The sequence below is a fragment of the Prunus mume genome, linkage group LG1 (assembly GCF_029339155.1).
Source record: "Prunus mume cultivar Tortuosa linkage group LG1, ASM2933915v1, whole genome shotgun sequence".
Taxonomy (NCBI): Eukaryota; Viridiplantae; Streptophyta; class Magnoliopsida; order Rosales; family Rosaceae; genus Prunus; species Prunus mume.
In genome coordinates, this window is record NC_142698.1 from 2,416,351 (window position 1) to 2,430,976 (window position 14,626).

At 40.0% G+C, this 14,626-nt stretch overlaps 1 protein-coding gene and 1 pseudogene across 1 annotated transcript; one reads left to right on the top strand and one right to left on the bottom strand.

Moving 5' to 3' along the window:
• Nucleotides 1-1,257: 1,257 nt before the first annotated feature.
• Nucleotides 1,258-2,698, bottom strand: LOC148920679 (zinc finger BED domain-containing protein DAYSLEEPER-like). Its single transcript, XM_089044084.1, has 3 exons — nucleotides 1,794-2,698; nucleotides 1,469-1,705; nucleotides 1,258-1,370 (listed from the first exon to the last, which is right to left on the bottom strand). The coding sequence occupies exons 1-3, from the start codon at nucleotides 2,092-2,094 to the stop codon at nucleotides 1,258-1,260; spliced, it is 651 nt and encodes a 216-aa protein (XP_088900210.1). The 5' UTR covers nucleotides 2,095-2,698.
• Nucleotides 2,699-9,195: 6,497 nt separating this feature from the next.
• On the top strand, nucleotides 9,196-14,626 carry LOC148920680 (uncharacterized; annotated as a pseudogene).

Below are 14,626 nucleotides of genomic sequence, written 5' to 3' on the forward strand. Positions count from 1 at the left end.
CTACACCAAATGTGAAGAGGATGAAGAAGAAAAAATCGAAGATGATAGAGATGCTAGACTCCCTCTTGGTGGACACATTTTAGCTAAGGTGGAGGAAAACATTTCTCCTTCTTCTCAACACCACAACCCAATTTCTTAGGAGACTCAAACCCTAACTTGAGAATAGCCTAAGTGTGGCTTATAAAGCCAACACATAAGATGAAGAGAATTCCCAATAAGGAATTTCAGCCTTGGTTCTAGATTGGGCTCCTCTTGGGCTCATTTAACTTCTGTTGTCATACAACGCACTGTTCCTAGGTACAATGGGTCCTTGGGCTATTTTTCCTTTTGGCCCAAAATGCCTTACTAAGAGCAGAGATCTCTTGTTGTACATTCACTTACCTTCATAAGCTTGCTGAGAATCCTGATAATGACCTTTGAGTCATTTTTTCTTTTACTGACCGTATAGTGATATCAAAGACAAACGACTCGTCCACAAGACAACTATGATGTATGAGGTGTGAGGACTAGTTTGGACTATTGCAACTTATGAGTTCTAGTTTGATATGTGAATAAGACTTCCATACTAAAACTCATGGCTAAGGTATCTGCAATTTGGTTATCCTTTATTGGCACATGTTCCAACATCACGAAGTCAAACTTTTCAAATAACTGCGTGGCTATTTGGTGGTATGGAATCAAATCATCATTCATAACCTCGTAATGGGCTGGTTGATCACATACACTTCTAAGCTTGATATTTTCATAGACGTGACATTCATGTTGTTTTTTCAGTGTTCGTGTCAACCGACTTTTCTTAACAGGTTGATGCGACATGACAAGATAAGAAAACGGGTTGAAAATGTCGAACATGAACACGACCCGTTACAATTTGTGAATCACACGACACGACCCATTTCACACAATAAGAAAAATAAACTATTTTTTTATAATGAATTTTAAAATCTTAAAATATAATATCTCCAAACAATACATTTTTTTGGTTTGGTGGTCTCCAAATAATACATTATATATGTCGATAAAGATTAATAACATTCCAAAGAAAAGCTAAAAATATATTAAATAGTTACACCAAACTTGAGATAACAAAAAGGAAAAAGAACAGGTATGCATGGCATCCATGAACATGATCCAAACTTCAACATTTCACTTTCAATTTTCCTGGAAGAAAAAAAAATATAGACAACTATGAGAAAGTATACAATTATTGAGAAATATTATATTGATAAAATATCAATTACTCATCAATAACTCACATCAATCATCAAGAGAAATACTATTTGAGCATTGCCCTGATCTAGTATCTTCACAATTAAGTTTGAAGACATCTTTAGTAAGGCTTTTTATAGTAGCACTCTCTTCCTCCATAGCTAAGCATTGAAAACCCCAAAATTACAAAGCATTAATTCACATAATGAAAAAAAAAACATATAAAAAAAACACTAGTTTTTAGTTATATAATTATTACCTCCTTTACCAACACTAAAAGCCGATTCCAATGCAACTGTAAAAATAGGAATTGTTAACACATCTCGAGCTAGATGTGAAAGTATTGGACAATGAAAATGCTCCATTTGCCACCAAAAAAGAACATCTATGTTTTGCTTTCTATCTAGTCTTTCCTCATCCAAATACTTATGCAATTCATTTTTCTTACTTGAACTTGGACCATTTTTGTAACTATTATCAAAATCGTACATCATACAAAATGAAACATACAAACATTAGGGAGCCATACAATATGCAACAATACATATAAAAACAACAAAAAAGTAGTTTAGGTTACCTACAAATGGTATCGCCACATTCCGTGTGATTAGTTGCCTCATTCATTCCATAATTCGAATTAAGAAGATGAGATAAATTTTCCAAGTACACATAAAAAAGAGAAGCCAATGTGTCTCTAACACACTTAAATTCTTCAGAATCCTTGCCTCGAAGCTTGGTATAAGCCCACTCTACAAAATATAACTTATAACGAGGATCCATAATAATTGCAATTGCAAGAATTAAACTGTACTTTGACCAATACTTCTCAAACTTCATGTTCATAGTAGTTCCCATCTGGCTCATGAAACCATCACTATCTTCCATGGCTGCCTTAATTTTGTGCTGGATTATAAACACCTTAGGGAAGAATAAATTTGATATGGGGTACTTTGTCCTAGAAAATAAGCATGTAACATAATAAAAGGACCTCAAAAACTTGGAAATCTTCTCTACTTTAATCTACCCTTGGGGAGAAAGACAACTAGTGAAATTGGAATCAATCAACCCTAAATTAATAAAATCATGACGAAAGAAAAGTGCACTCTCAAGCATGGTATAAGTTGAGTTCCTCTCTTACTACCTATTATCCCTGCTTGTGAAACACATTCATAGAACTTTCATTTTCTCCCCTCAGAACCCTTTATATATTTGATGCACTCACAAATCTTTATCACTGACGAATCAATTTTCTTAAGTTCATCTTGGACTATCAAGTTTAAAATGTGAGCACAACAACGCACATGAAAAAACTTGCCACTCATCAATAGAAGACATCTAAATTTCAACTGATTCATCAAAATATCAACAAAAGAAGTATTTGTATAAGCATTATCCAAAATCATAGAAAACAACTTCTTCTCAATCCCCCACTCAGTTATCAATGTATTGATTTTTCAAATAATGCAATACTAGAATGTGGAGGATGCATATGAAAACAATTTATAATTTTTTTGTTCAATCTCCAATCTTGGTCAACAAAGTGAGTAGTAAGAGCAAGATACCCATCAGTACATATAAAGGCCCATAAATCTAAAGTTAAACAAATTCTTCCCTAAACTGCGCTTAACAAACTATAAAGTTTTTGTTTTTCACTTTTAAACATCCTCAACACACATGCCTTAACGATGTTTCTACATGGCAGTTTGATATCAGGAGAGACATACGCTATAAAAGGCAAATTATGCTTGTTGAAGCTCTTTTTGGGAGGTCAACTCAGAGAGAAGTAGAGTGTCTTCAGCAGGGGAGAAGGTAAGGACCTTCGGTAAGGGAAGAGCTGTAGAAGACAAAGTAGGAGAGGTCGTCAAGCTTCGACACGGTGTGGTGCCGGCCAAGGCTCTCCGATGCTTAAGTCACTATGAGTGGTAAATTTGGCGAGTAACAGTAAAGGTGAGAAAGTAGTTACCCTTTTTACTTGGGTACAATTCCATATTTATAGAGAAGTGAAAATGGGACCCTTGCACAAAGTTTCAACGTGGGACTTTGTGCAAGTCGCTGTGGCTGTGACACGTGTCCTTGGAGATTAGGTTTGGCGGTTGGGAGCTTGACGGTCGAGAGCTTGGCAGTGTCGCTGCTATGGAAAAGTGTCTTCCTTCGACAGGTGAGAAGGCGTGTCTGCCTTGGTGCTAGTTGTTTTGGGGCTGGATATGCTCAGTTGATTATGGTGTAAACAATGCTTGATGATCACCTCTATTAACAAGTTATGAAATTTCACATGATCAAGTTGCGAGGAACGCAATCCTGAAGATGACATAAATAATTGCTTCACATCACCATGTGGCTTCTTAAGGCAATTTTTAGCATGATTCCACAAATTTCCTGTACCATACCCATTATCACGTTCATATATAATCCCACAATTTTTATATTTAGCATGCTTTTTCTTATCTTCACCAAGAGGCAATATATCAAATGATTCCCAAGCAGGAGATCTTAGTTTATGCTTACCCACATAGTGCTAACCTTTTTCTTTGTAGGGCTTAACTCTTTCTCTTCTATATTTTCAATAGTTGTACCAATACCCATTGAAACTTCAACATACTCCTCAAAAGCATTGGTAGAGCTATTTTCTGTAACATCCACCATATCCCCTTCAAAACATATAAATATCATTAGAAACAACAATAGAAAGAAACCGAGATGTAATTATGTAATATGAGTCATGTTTCCCCTGTTTCATACTCTTTATATAATATGAATCCTCTTTCATACTTTTATATAATATTAAACCGATATGTAATTATATAAAAGTATTGGTATGACATTGTTCTCCTCTTTCATACTTTTTTTTATATATTTAATATGAATATTATGTATAGATATAAAGCTTCCAAAACTTCAAAGAATTTGGTTTATATAGTTTACTTGTTGTATCAAAGATGAAAAGAAACCCAGATGTGAGAAACCCGCACATCATAACCTAAGAAATCCAGAATGTAAAGGACAGTTTAATTGTTGAAACAACTGATGTAATACGTAATTAAAAGAGAAACCCATATGCAATGCAACCCAAAACATAAATCTAAACTAAAAATCAAATAAATTTACCAAGAAAAATCAAGAAAGACAATTGTACTTGCTTGAGAGAGGATTTGAGGAGGGAAGATTGGAAAGAGAGAGAGAGACAGAGACAACAAGAGAGATGTAAGATGAGATCGCAGAAGGAAGAAAATGAGGTTGAGAAATAGAAAGTGAATTGTGTGAGTGTGAAGCACAGCGGAATGAAGATGATTACGACAATGCTAGGGTTCGTAAGGATTTTAGAATAGAAAATTATAAAACTACCATTGCTTAACTAGTGGATTCGTGTTTTCGTGAATTGACACTAAAACGACATGTTAGATTACTGTGTGGCTAACGGGTCAACACGGACTCAAATACTAAAATTTGTTTGCCAATATGTGTCGTGTTAGCAGGTCGTTTACGATATTGCTAGGTTTATATTTTCATCTTCACCGCCATTTGCAAGCCTATGATCAAAGCTTGGTATTCTGCAACATTATTTGGGCAAGGCTCACTTAAGCAGAATGAATAGGGCAGTACATGCCTCTCGGGTGATATGAAGACTACGCTAGCCCCTGCCCCATCTATACGAGTTGATCCGTCAAAGAACATCGTCCACGCAAGAAAAACGTCAGTGAAGAAGACTTTTTCTTCGGGTATGTCATCTGAAATTTCCCAGTCTTCTGGAATTCGATGATTAGCTAGGAAGTCTACAACAACTTGACCTTTAACCACCTTTGCTGGAGTGTAGATGATTTCATATTGATTGAGAAGTAATGTCCACTTGGCCAAATGCCCCGTTAAGACTGGTTTTGACATAATGTACCTTGTCAGCTCGTGCAGTTAGATGGACCGTGAACGCTTGCATGTAGTGCCTTAACTTTTGAATAGCAAAAACAAGTACAAGACATGTCTTTTCTATAGGTGTGTAGTTTAGTTTAGGACCAGTATGGGTTCGACTTAGATGGTAGAGTGCCTACTCTTTATGTGACTCATTCTCTTGCGCCAAAAGGGCTCTCATTGATCTCTCTTGAGCCGTAATGTACAATACGACTGGCTTGCCGAAATAGGAGCTCCTAATAGTGATGAACTCGATAAGTACTTCTTTATGCTCTCCAAGGTATTGTGACAAGCCTCATCCTAAACAAATGAGACATCCTTGTTCATAACACGACAGAATGGTTGACACCGCCCTGCAAAGTTTGAGACGAATTGTTGAATAAAAGCGAGATGTGGCTGTAAACTTTTTACTCACGTAAATTTCTTGGCTCGGCCATATCCTAGATAGTTTTAATCTTAGACTGATCTACTACGATGCCTCGATGTTTAAAAATGAAACCAAGCAATTTACCTGATGTGACACTTTCGAAGGGTTCATCTTGAGTTGACACTTTCGCAGTCTATTGAAAACCATTCTCAGGTCTTTCAAGTGATCTTCTCTTCTCTGTGACTTGACCACCAGGCATCAATGTAGCACTTAACATTCTTGTGAAACATGCCCCCAAAGTTCTTTTGCATCGCCCGCTGATAGGTCACACCTGCATTCTTAAAACCAAATGGCATTACCTTGTAACAATAAATTCCTTTCGGAGTGTGGAAAACGGTGAGCCCTTCATCCTCTGGCGACATTCTTATTTGATTATATCAAGATGAACCATCCATGAAAGATAAGACTTTTGTTTGTCCGTCGCAAATCTCGCGGCCTGGTGCTCCGGGCCGAGGGGATGCGTGTCAACACGTGACGTCCTTCTTTTGGGTGCGGTGCGGTTATGAGCGGGCGTGCCAGCACGGTTTACCGTGCGTCGAGATGATGATGAGGTTCAGGTAGAAGATGGTTTAAATGTTGCGCCTGTTTTGCGTTCGACTCCTAATCAAACGATTGTGGCCGAGCGAGGAACGAATCTCGGCCGTCGGGTTCACGGCCTGAGCTACAAGGCCGTTTAGTGGTGGTGTTGGTGGCGGGTTTTAGGCGGTGCTCCGGCGCGTTGCTCAGAGAGCGACGGTCGTATGATATATGGGGTGAGTGAGGCGATAACAGAGATGGTGCTCCGGCGCCTTCACATTATTTTTTTTAAAAATTTCTCTTCATTACATTTTTTTTATTGCAATTTCATTTTATTACCAAAAACAAAAACCAAATTTTTTTTTAACAAATAAAAAAAATGTAAAATGTAAAATTAAATAAAATATATCTTATTTTTGTTCAGCGAAAGCTTAGTCTCGCGAAAAAAGCGACTAAGATACTTTCATCGCCAACCCACATCGTCGCACAAAGGTTTGAGAGACGAACAGTACTCTCATCCCTACATTTATGTGCGACGAAGGTAAACCGTCGAGTGTGTACGAATATGTTGTCATCGCAAAAAGTTTTGAGAGGCGAAAGTTAGTCTCGTCCTAAACTTTTGTTCGAAAGGTTAAGCTGTAGCTCTGGGTTTTGCGGCCAACTAAAAATTTTCGTTGTGCAAAGTCTTTTTCACAACCTTTGTGCGACGAATTTTCTGTCGCGCTGAGGTTTGTGCGACTCAAATGTACTTTGCTCGACCAAATTTTCTTCGTCACGCAAATTGTAAAATGTAGTAGTGTGTGGGTGCTTTTAACATAATGACCCTGCCACGTCAGCATTTTTGACAGTCTTTTGAATAGTGTTAATGGTTGGGGGGTAAAGTGGAACACAAAACCACGATCAAGGGGGTTAAGTAGGCCATTTTAATTTTGGAGGAGTAAAGTGAGATTTGATCGAAGTTTCAGGGGGTACTATAGTAAATAAAGCTAATTAATTTCACAACTGAAAACTGTTACAGAGCATATTGAATAGGTCTCATTGATTTGGCGATCATTGGTGTAACTCCCTAACACTTCTGTAACTCACCACACCACATCTCCCTATTGATGGGGATTATTCTTTTCCTTAAATGAGATGAAAGGATAATATCAAGGAGATTTGGTGGAAATCGAATCCTTGATTTAGGGAGATATTCTTATCTTAAATCAAGGATAATTAGCTAATTAAATAAAATTTAATTAGCACAATTATTTGACCTAAGGAATATTCCTTCGTCCACGTGTCACTTTATGATTAGTTATCAAAATTCATATACCCACATTATGTATACTAGCAAAAGAACTATATGTAATTTAATTGAATACATTTCATATTATGTATAACTAGCAAAATATTTAATATATAACAAATTTAATTAAATAAATGAAAACTATGAGAAATAGGCAACAACTTCTACTTTGGTTGCTTATTTGTTGCAGTTAGGCAACATCAGCGAGTTGTTGGGGAAAAGGAAAAGCAAGGACTTTATAGTCACTCCATAAGATAGATGCCAACAACTACTATTTGAGTTGCCATTGTGTTCATGCAATGACTTCTGACAGGGGTATAAAGCAACGCCTGTGACAACAACCATTTTTCGTTGCCTATACTTTCAAGTAAAGACTTTTGATATTGGCAAACAATATCTAGTTGTTGCCAAATCCATGTTTTTCGTAGTGATATCTATGGATTTAGAAAATATGAACAACGAAAGCATAAAACATTAAAGATGAGCATCTTAGATGTTGTTCCATTCAAGCCTATTCTCATTGAACACACAAATGCTTGATGTTGAACCACAATTTAACATTGTAGGCAAGGTACTAGGTCACACAATGAAGTTTATGTGCCATATCAGTTTTAAAGGAGGCACGTATTCAAATTTTTTGAGCAATTGGGAAAATTCAAAAAAAGAGGCAGAACATATGGTGACATACTTTCGTCTGACTTATTGGATTGAGCAAGGCTGAATTAATGTGGTAGATTTCTTATACTACCTTAAGAGGAGGGTGCTTGCAATGTAGCTAGCTTAGAGGCGGTAGCTTGATTGTATTTTGGAATTCAGAATTTAGTCTCATGTGTAAACTCGGGTTCATCATATGGCTTGCAACCCGTGTGCCCAAGGAGGCCGTCCCGAGCCCATGATATATTATAGCTTGGCATGACCCGATTTTTTTAATGGGCAACCCTTGGCCCGAGTGCGACCCATTTGAGCTCCACGTGGCCAAACCCAAGTTGACCATCTTAGGCCAACCCATATAATAAATATGATTTAAATATACCTGTAGACAAAGAAATTTTGATGCAATAAATTTCGTTGGACGAGAAAATAATTAGGGTTTAGTGGATTAAATTGTGGGCTCCATAATTCGCCCATGTGGCGTGTGACTCATCAAAATCGGATTAACTGTCAAAAAGGTGACACGTGGCGACATCCGACGGAGTGCATCAGACGGTTCAAGATGAAGACAAAATTAAGGGAAAGAATCTTCTGTGATTGACTTTGATTTAAATCAAATATTAATCAGGTCAATCAATTGAAGATAATCTGGTTAAATTGCCAGATTATGGGAATTGATTTAAATCAAATCAAAATCCCACAAAACAAGGTTTTAAATAGGGAAATTTATTTAGGTCAAGCATCCTACAAGAGTCTATAAATAGGAGGCTTAAAGACGAAAGAGGGGGCCAAAAAAACCTAGCATTGAGAAGAAGCAGAAAACTCCCTGCATTCTTCACCTACACTTTGGAAGAGCCACCAAGCACAACAAATACGTGCCGGTTCCTCCACCATAGAAAATCCCAAACACCAAACAAGCCTTGTGCTACCCGTTTGATCAAGATCAAGTCTCTACGACCCTCGCATCAAACACAAATTTTCTTTATACATTTTTGGAGATCGAATCAGAGGATTCAATACAGAGATTGTAACCCTAAATTTCATAAATACAAATATTATTTTGTACACGTGTTCTTGTCTCATTTGTCGCAGGAAATTCGTGTTTACAAATTTGGCTCCAGGTGACGACCCACAGAAGAAGATTGCCTCCGCGTCCATAGGTGAGTCTTATTCTATGGCCATGTAGGTTATGGTGACGGGAGCAATGTCTATTGAAGAACAGCTGGCCCATATGAGCGAAGTGGTCACGAAATTGACGAAGATGATCGAAGAGAAGGATGCGCAGATTGCTTCTCTCATCAACAAGTGGGAAGCACATCATGATAAGGAGCCTGGTCAAGACGCAAACAAGAAAGGACCACATCATGAGGCTGAATCCAACGAGAAAGGATTGGGTCATGAAACAGAGTCGGGTGAGAAGTCGCACGAAAAAATTGACACCGCCTCGGTGGGTTCTTTGTCAGTCCAACAACTTCAGGACATGATCACGAACACCATCAGAATTCAATACGGAGCACCTTCCCGAGACACACTCATGTATTCTAAGCCATACACCAGGAGGATAGACAACTTGCGGATGCCGACGGGATATCAACCTCCCAAGTTCCAACAATTCGATGGAAAGGGCAATCCAAAACAACACATTGCACACTTCGTCGAAACATGCAACAATGCTGGAACGGAGGGTGACCACCTGGTGAAACAATTTGTTCGGTCCCTGAAGGGAAATGCATTTGATTGGTATGTAGACTTGGAGTCCATGTCCCTTGACAGTTGGGACCAAATGGAGCGAGAATTCTTGAACAGATTCTATAGCACTCGTCGCACCGTGAGTATGATGGAACTCACGAATACCAAGTAATGGAAAGATGAACCTGTTGTTGATTACATCAATCGATGACGTTCATTAAGCTTGGATTGCAAAGATAGGCTTTTGGAGATATCGGCAGTTGAGATGTGCATTCAAGGGATGCATTGGGGGTTACTCTACATTCTACAAGGAATTAAACCCCGCACGTTTGAGGAGCTAGCCACTCGTGCCCATGATATGGAGTTAAGCATTGCCAGCCACGGAGGAAAGCATGAGCCCGTCATCGAGCATAAAAAGGAGAAAGTCTTTGGACAAAAGACAGATAAGCCGGTCAAGAAGCCTATCAAGGAAGCAATGACAATCAACACTGTCCCGGTCAAAATCTCCACCCGAGATAAGAAGAGGGAAGTCAAAAGGATGGAGTCATCCCGAGAGGTAGATAGACGTCGGCGCACCTTAAAGGAATTGGAGGAGAAGCGTACCATTTTCTGACTCCGATGTCGCAGTATGCTTGAGGATTTCTGGAAAAGAAGGTAATCGAATTGCCGGAATGTAAGCGGCCTGAGGAGATGAACCGGGTCAACGACCTAAATTTTGCAAATACCACAGAATTGTCAGCCATCAATTAGAAAAGTGCTTCGTGTTGAAGGAGCTAATTATGAATTTAGCTAGGCAAGGAAGGATTGAGTTGGATGTTGACGAAATTGCGGAGGCGAACGTTGCCACAATTGTGTTCGGATCCTTTGAGCCGGTGCCGTTGCCCGTATTGTCAAAAAGATCGGAGTTTCAATCTATAAGGGGCATACACCAGAAGACTGATCTATGTACAAAAGAAGTGGTGGGTGAACCAAACAATCAATGTGGTGATGGCTTTGTTGGTGACTCATCTTTTGATGACAATGAAGGATGGACGCTCGTTACTCGGCGGAAGTCTCGTACAAAGCGCATTCCTCAACGACAAAATGCTCAACCAAAGAAGGAGCAGCGAAAGAGAGGCTCGCACCAACATTCTAAAAACAAAACCAAACGGATGGTGAAGAGAGGCTCCGAACAAGAAGATGGACCATTAATCCAAGGGCCACGAACTCCAGTTATGCTAGGAGAATACTTTCCCAAAGTGTTCTTCGTAAGAGGGCCAACGGAGACAGTCCATATGACAACTTGCTATCAGGTAGATGGCGAAGATGCCTCAGAAGGAAGATATGAAACTCATGAGGAGCGAGAGGTCTCAACACAGGCAGAAAATCCACCAGCGTATTCAAATATTGAAGAAGCGATGGAACTCCCTGAAGCCATACGTGTAGCATTGGTAAAGGCATTAATGGATCTCGATATCCAACCAAATAGGATAAGGAGGACCGGAGAATTAGAGCCTGAGTCTCAAGACCATGCTATTTGCTGCGCGACGTGCGCTTCCATCACATTCACCGATGAAGACCTCTTGTTAGGATCTAAACCACATAATCGTCCGCTTTTCGTGTCAGGGTATGTGCGAGAACAAAAACTTAGTCGCATGCTTGTGGACGGAGGTTCAGCAGTGAACATCATGCCTAAATCCACGATGATGAAGTTAGGCATCACCATGGACGAATTGTCTCGCAGTCGTCTCATGATTCAAGGCTTCAATCAAGGAGGACAAAGAGTTATGGGTATGATCAGAATTGAGCTTGTGATAGGCGATTTAAAGTCAAACACCCTATTTCACGTTATTGATGCTAAGACCTCCTACAATCTCCTATTAGGAAGGCCATGGGTGCATGAAAATGGGATAGTGCCTTCAACCTTACATCAATGTTTCAAATTTTACAGAGAGGAGTAAAGAAAATCTTGGGTGACGTCAAACCATTTACTGAAGCCGAGTCTTACTTCGCGGACGCCAAATTTTACATAGATGAAGACGTGGTATCTGAAGTTATTCTGTGGAGGTTCACTCGACAGGAAAAGCCATGCCAAGAAGAGAAGAGCATTGAATGCCCTCATGCTGCAGAGAATGTTTCAAAGAAGTCAAAAGCACTTTGTCCGGACAAATGGGATCATCACCGACAGATTCACGGAAGGTGTCTACTCCCGTCCTCCGTTATGTCTCATCATCTCGACGGAAGGAAGGACAATCCCCATTTGGAGAAGAAGTAAAGCCAAGGAAATGGGGAAAAAGCGACATGAAGTTCTTGAAGGAGTCGACAACCATAACTTTACCCAAGTTGAATAATTCAGACGTTTCGAAATCTTCGGTACCAGGGTTCGTCAGACCATCACAAGAGGCAACAAGACACGAATCTCTTCCGGTCGCAAGAAGAAAAGAAGGTTTTGACCCTAATACTTATAAGCTCATGTCAAAGGCAGGTTATGACTTCAGCTTATCTTCTTCGATGGGAGAGCTTAATCCAGATGTCACAGGAGAAAGGAAGCATGGCCTTAGCAAAACCCAAAAGAAGTTGAAGGAGCAAGGTTGCACAATTGACTCAGCTAGAGCAGGCCTAGGTTTTACTCATGTTGCACCTGTCAAGATCTCTGCTAGAAGAAAAGAAAAGAAAGCAGAAGCTCAACATATTAGTGTCGAAGCGGTTGAGGAGGAAGAAGAACCAAAGGTTATTAAGAGAGCCTCAGTGTTCGACCGTTTAGACAAGCCTACCCAAACCTCGTTTTCAGCCGCATCAAAGAATCAACATCACAACCTTCTGTGTTCAAAAGGATAACTGGGCATGATAGTCAAATGGGAATTCAACCAGCCCCACGCAGATCGGCGCTAGAAAGACTTGGAGTTCCAAGCAAGTCGTCTGAAGAGAAAAATCAGCAAGAATTGAAAACTAGAGTTCATGTCGATTCAACGGAAGACAATGAAATTCGGAGCTTAATCCCGTCACGTATGAAACGTCACTCTACATTAGACGTAACTTCAGGTGACCAAATCAAAGTGAAACGACGAACAATCATACAAACTCGGGAAACTTTGAGTCAGCAAAACAAAAGTGACAATGAAGAAGCGGAGGTTCTAGCTGTTCATCACGTTACGATCAAAGAGCTCGACGAAGAGGAACCTTTCGAGGAAGAGGTTCATGATGCTCATTCCGCATTAGAAGATGGAGGCCAAGCAACTGTTGATGAACTAAAAGAACTCAATCTGGGCACAAATGAAGACCCAAGACCTATCTTCTCAGTGCACTTTTGAATCCTAGTGAAGAGGAGTCATATCATCAACTACTACTTGAGTATAAAGATGTCTTTGCTTGGACGTACAAGGAGATGCCAGGCCTTGATCGAAGGTTGTTGTCCATCACCTTGCAGTCAAACCTGGAACGCGCCCAATCAAGCAAACTCAATGTTGCTTCCGTCCGGAGCTCCTAAGTCAAATTAAAGCCGAAGTTGACAAGTTGATTGCCGCCGGATTTATTAGAGAGGTGAAATACCCGACGTGGATAGCGAACATCGTTCCGGTGAAGAAGAAAATCACTGGACAAATTCGTATTTGTGTTGACTTCCGAGACTTAAACGAGACTTGCCCGAAGGATGACTTTCCATTGCCCATAGTTGAGCTTATGGTTGATGCAACCACAGGTCATGAAGCCTTATCTTTCATGGATGGTTCATCTGGATACAATCAAATAAGAATGTCACCAGAGGACGAAGAACTCACAGCCTTCCGCACTCTAAAAGGAATTTACTGTTACAAAGTGATGCCATTTGGCCTCAAGAATGCAGGTGCGACTTATCAACGTGCAATGCAAAAGATCTTTGGTGACATGCTTCATAAGAATGTCGAGTGCTACGTTGATGACCTGGTGATCAAGTCAAAAAGAAGAGAAGATCACTTGAAAGACTTGAGAATGGTGTTTAACAGATTGCGGAAATACCAACTCAAGATGAACCCTTTGAAGTGTGCTTTCGGCGTCACGTCAGGTAAATTTTTTGGTTTCATCGTTAAACATCGAGGCATCGAAGTAGACCAGACTAAGATTAAAGCCATCCGAGGTATGCCCGAGCCAAGAAATTTACGGAATTGAAAAGTTTACAAGGGCGTTTGGGTTCATTCGGCGATTCATCTCAAATTTAGCAGGAAGGTGTCAGCCATTCAGTCGCCTTATGAAGAAAGATGTTCCATTTGTTTGGGATGAAGCTTGTCACAATGCATTTGAAAGCATAAAGAAGTACCTATCGAGTTCACCACTGTTAGGAGCTCCTATTCCAGGCAAACCACTCATATTGTACATTACGGTTCAAGAGAGGTCAATTGGAGCCCTGTTGGCAAGAGACTGAGTCACATAAGGAGCAAGCACTCTATTATCTAAGCCGAACTCTTACTGGTCCCGAATTGAACTACACGCCTATAGAAAAGACGTGTCTTGCACTTGTCTTTGCTATTCAAAAGTTAAGGCACTACATGCAAGCATTCACAGTTGCACGAGCTGACCCGGTGAGGTACGTTATGTCAAAACCAGTCTTAACGGGCGTTTGGCCAAGTGGGCATTACTTCTCAATCAATATGAAATCATCTACACTTCAACAAAGGCGGTAAAGGGGCAAGCTGTTGCAGATTTCCTAGCCGATCATCCAATTCTAGCAGACTGGGAAATTTCGGATGACTTACCCGACGAACAAGTCTTCTTCGCTGACATTTCTCCCGCTTGGATTATGTTTTTGACGGATCGGCTCGTAAAGATGGGGCGGGGGCTAGCGTGGTCTTCCTGTCACCCGAGAGACACGTATTGCCTTACTCATTCTCTTTAAGTGAACTTTGCTTGAACAACGTTGCAGAATACCAGGCTTTGATCATGGGCTTACAAATGGCCGTAGAGATGAAGATATCGAGCTTAGAAGTATATGGTGA

Excerpts from the sequence above, each read along its gene's own strand:
- LOC148920679 (XM_089044084.1), bottom strand. The coding sequence starts at position 2,094 with ATGGAAGATAGTGATGGTTTCATGAGCCAGATGGGAACTACTATGAAC. Across the intron at positions 1,706-1,793 it reads CACGGAATGTGGCGATACCA|GTATGATGTACGATTTTGAT; the intron begins TTTGTAGGTAAC and ends ATGTTTCATTTT. Across the intron at positions 1,371-1,468 it reads TTTTAGTGTTGGTAAAGGAG|CTATGGAGGAAGAGAGTGCT; the intron begins GTAATAATTATA and ends TTCAATGCTTAG.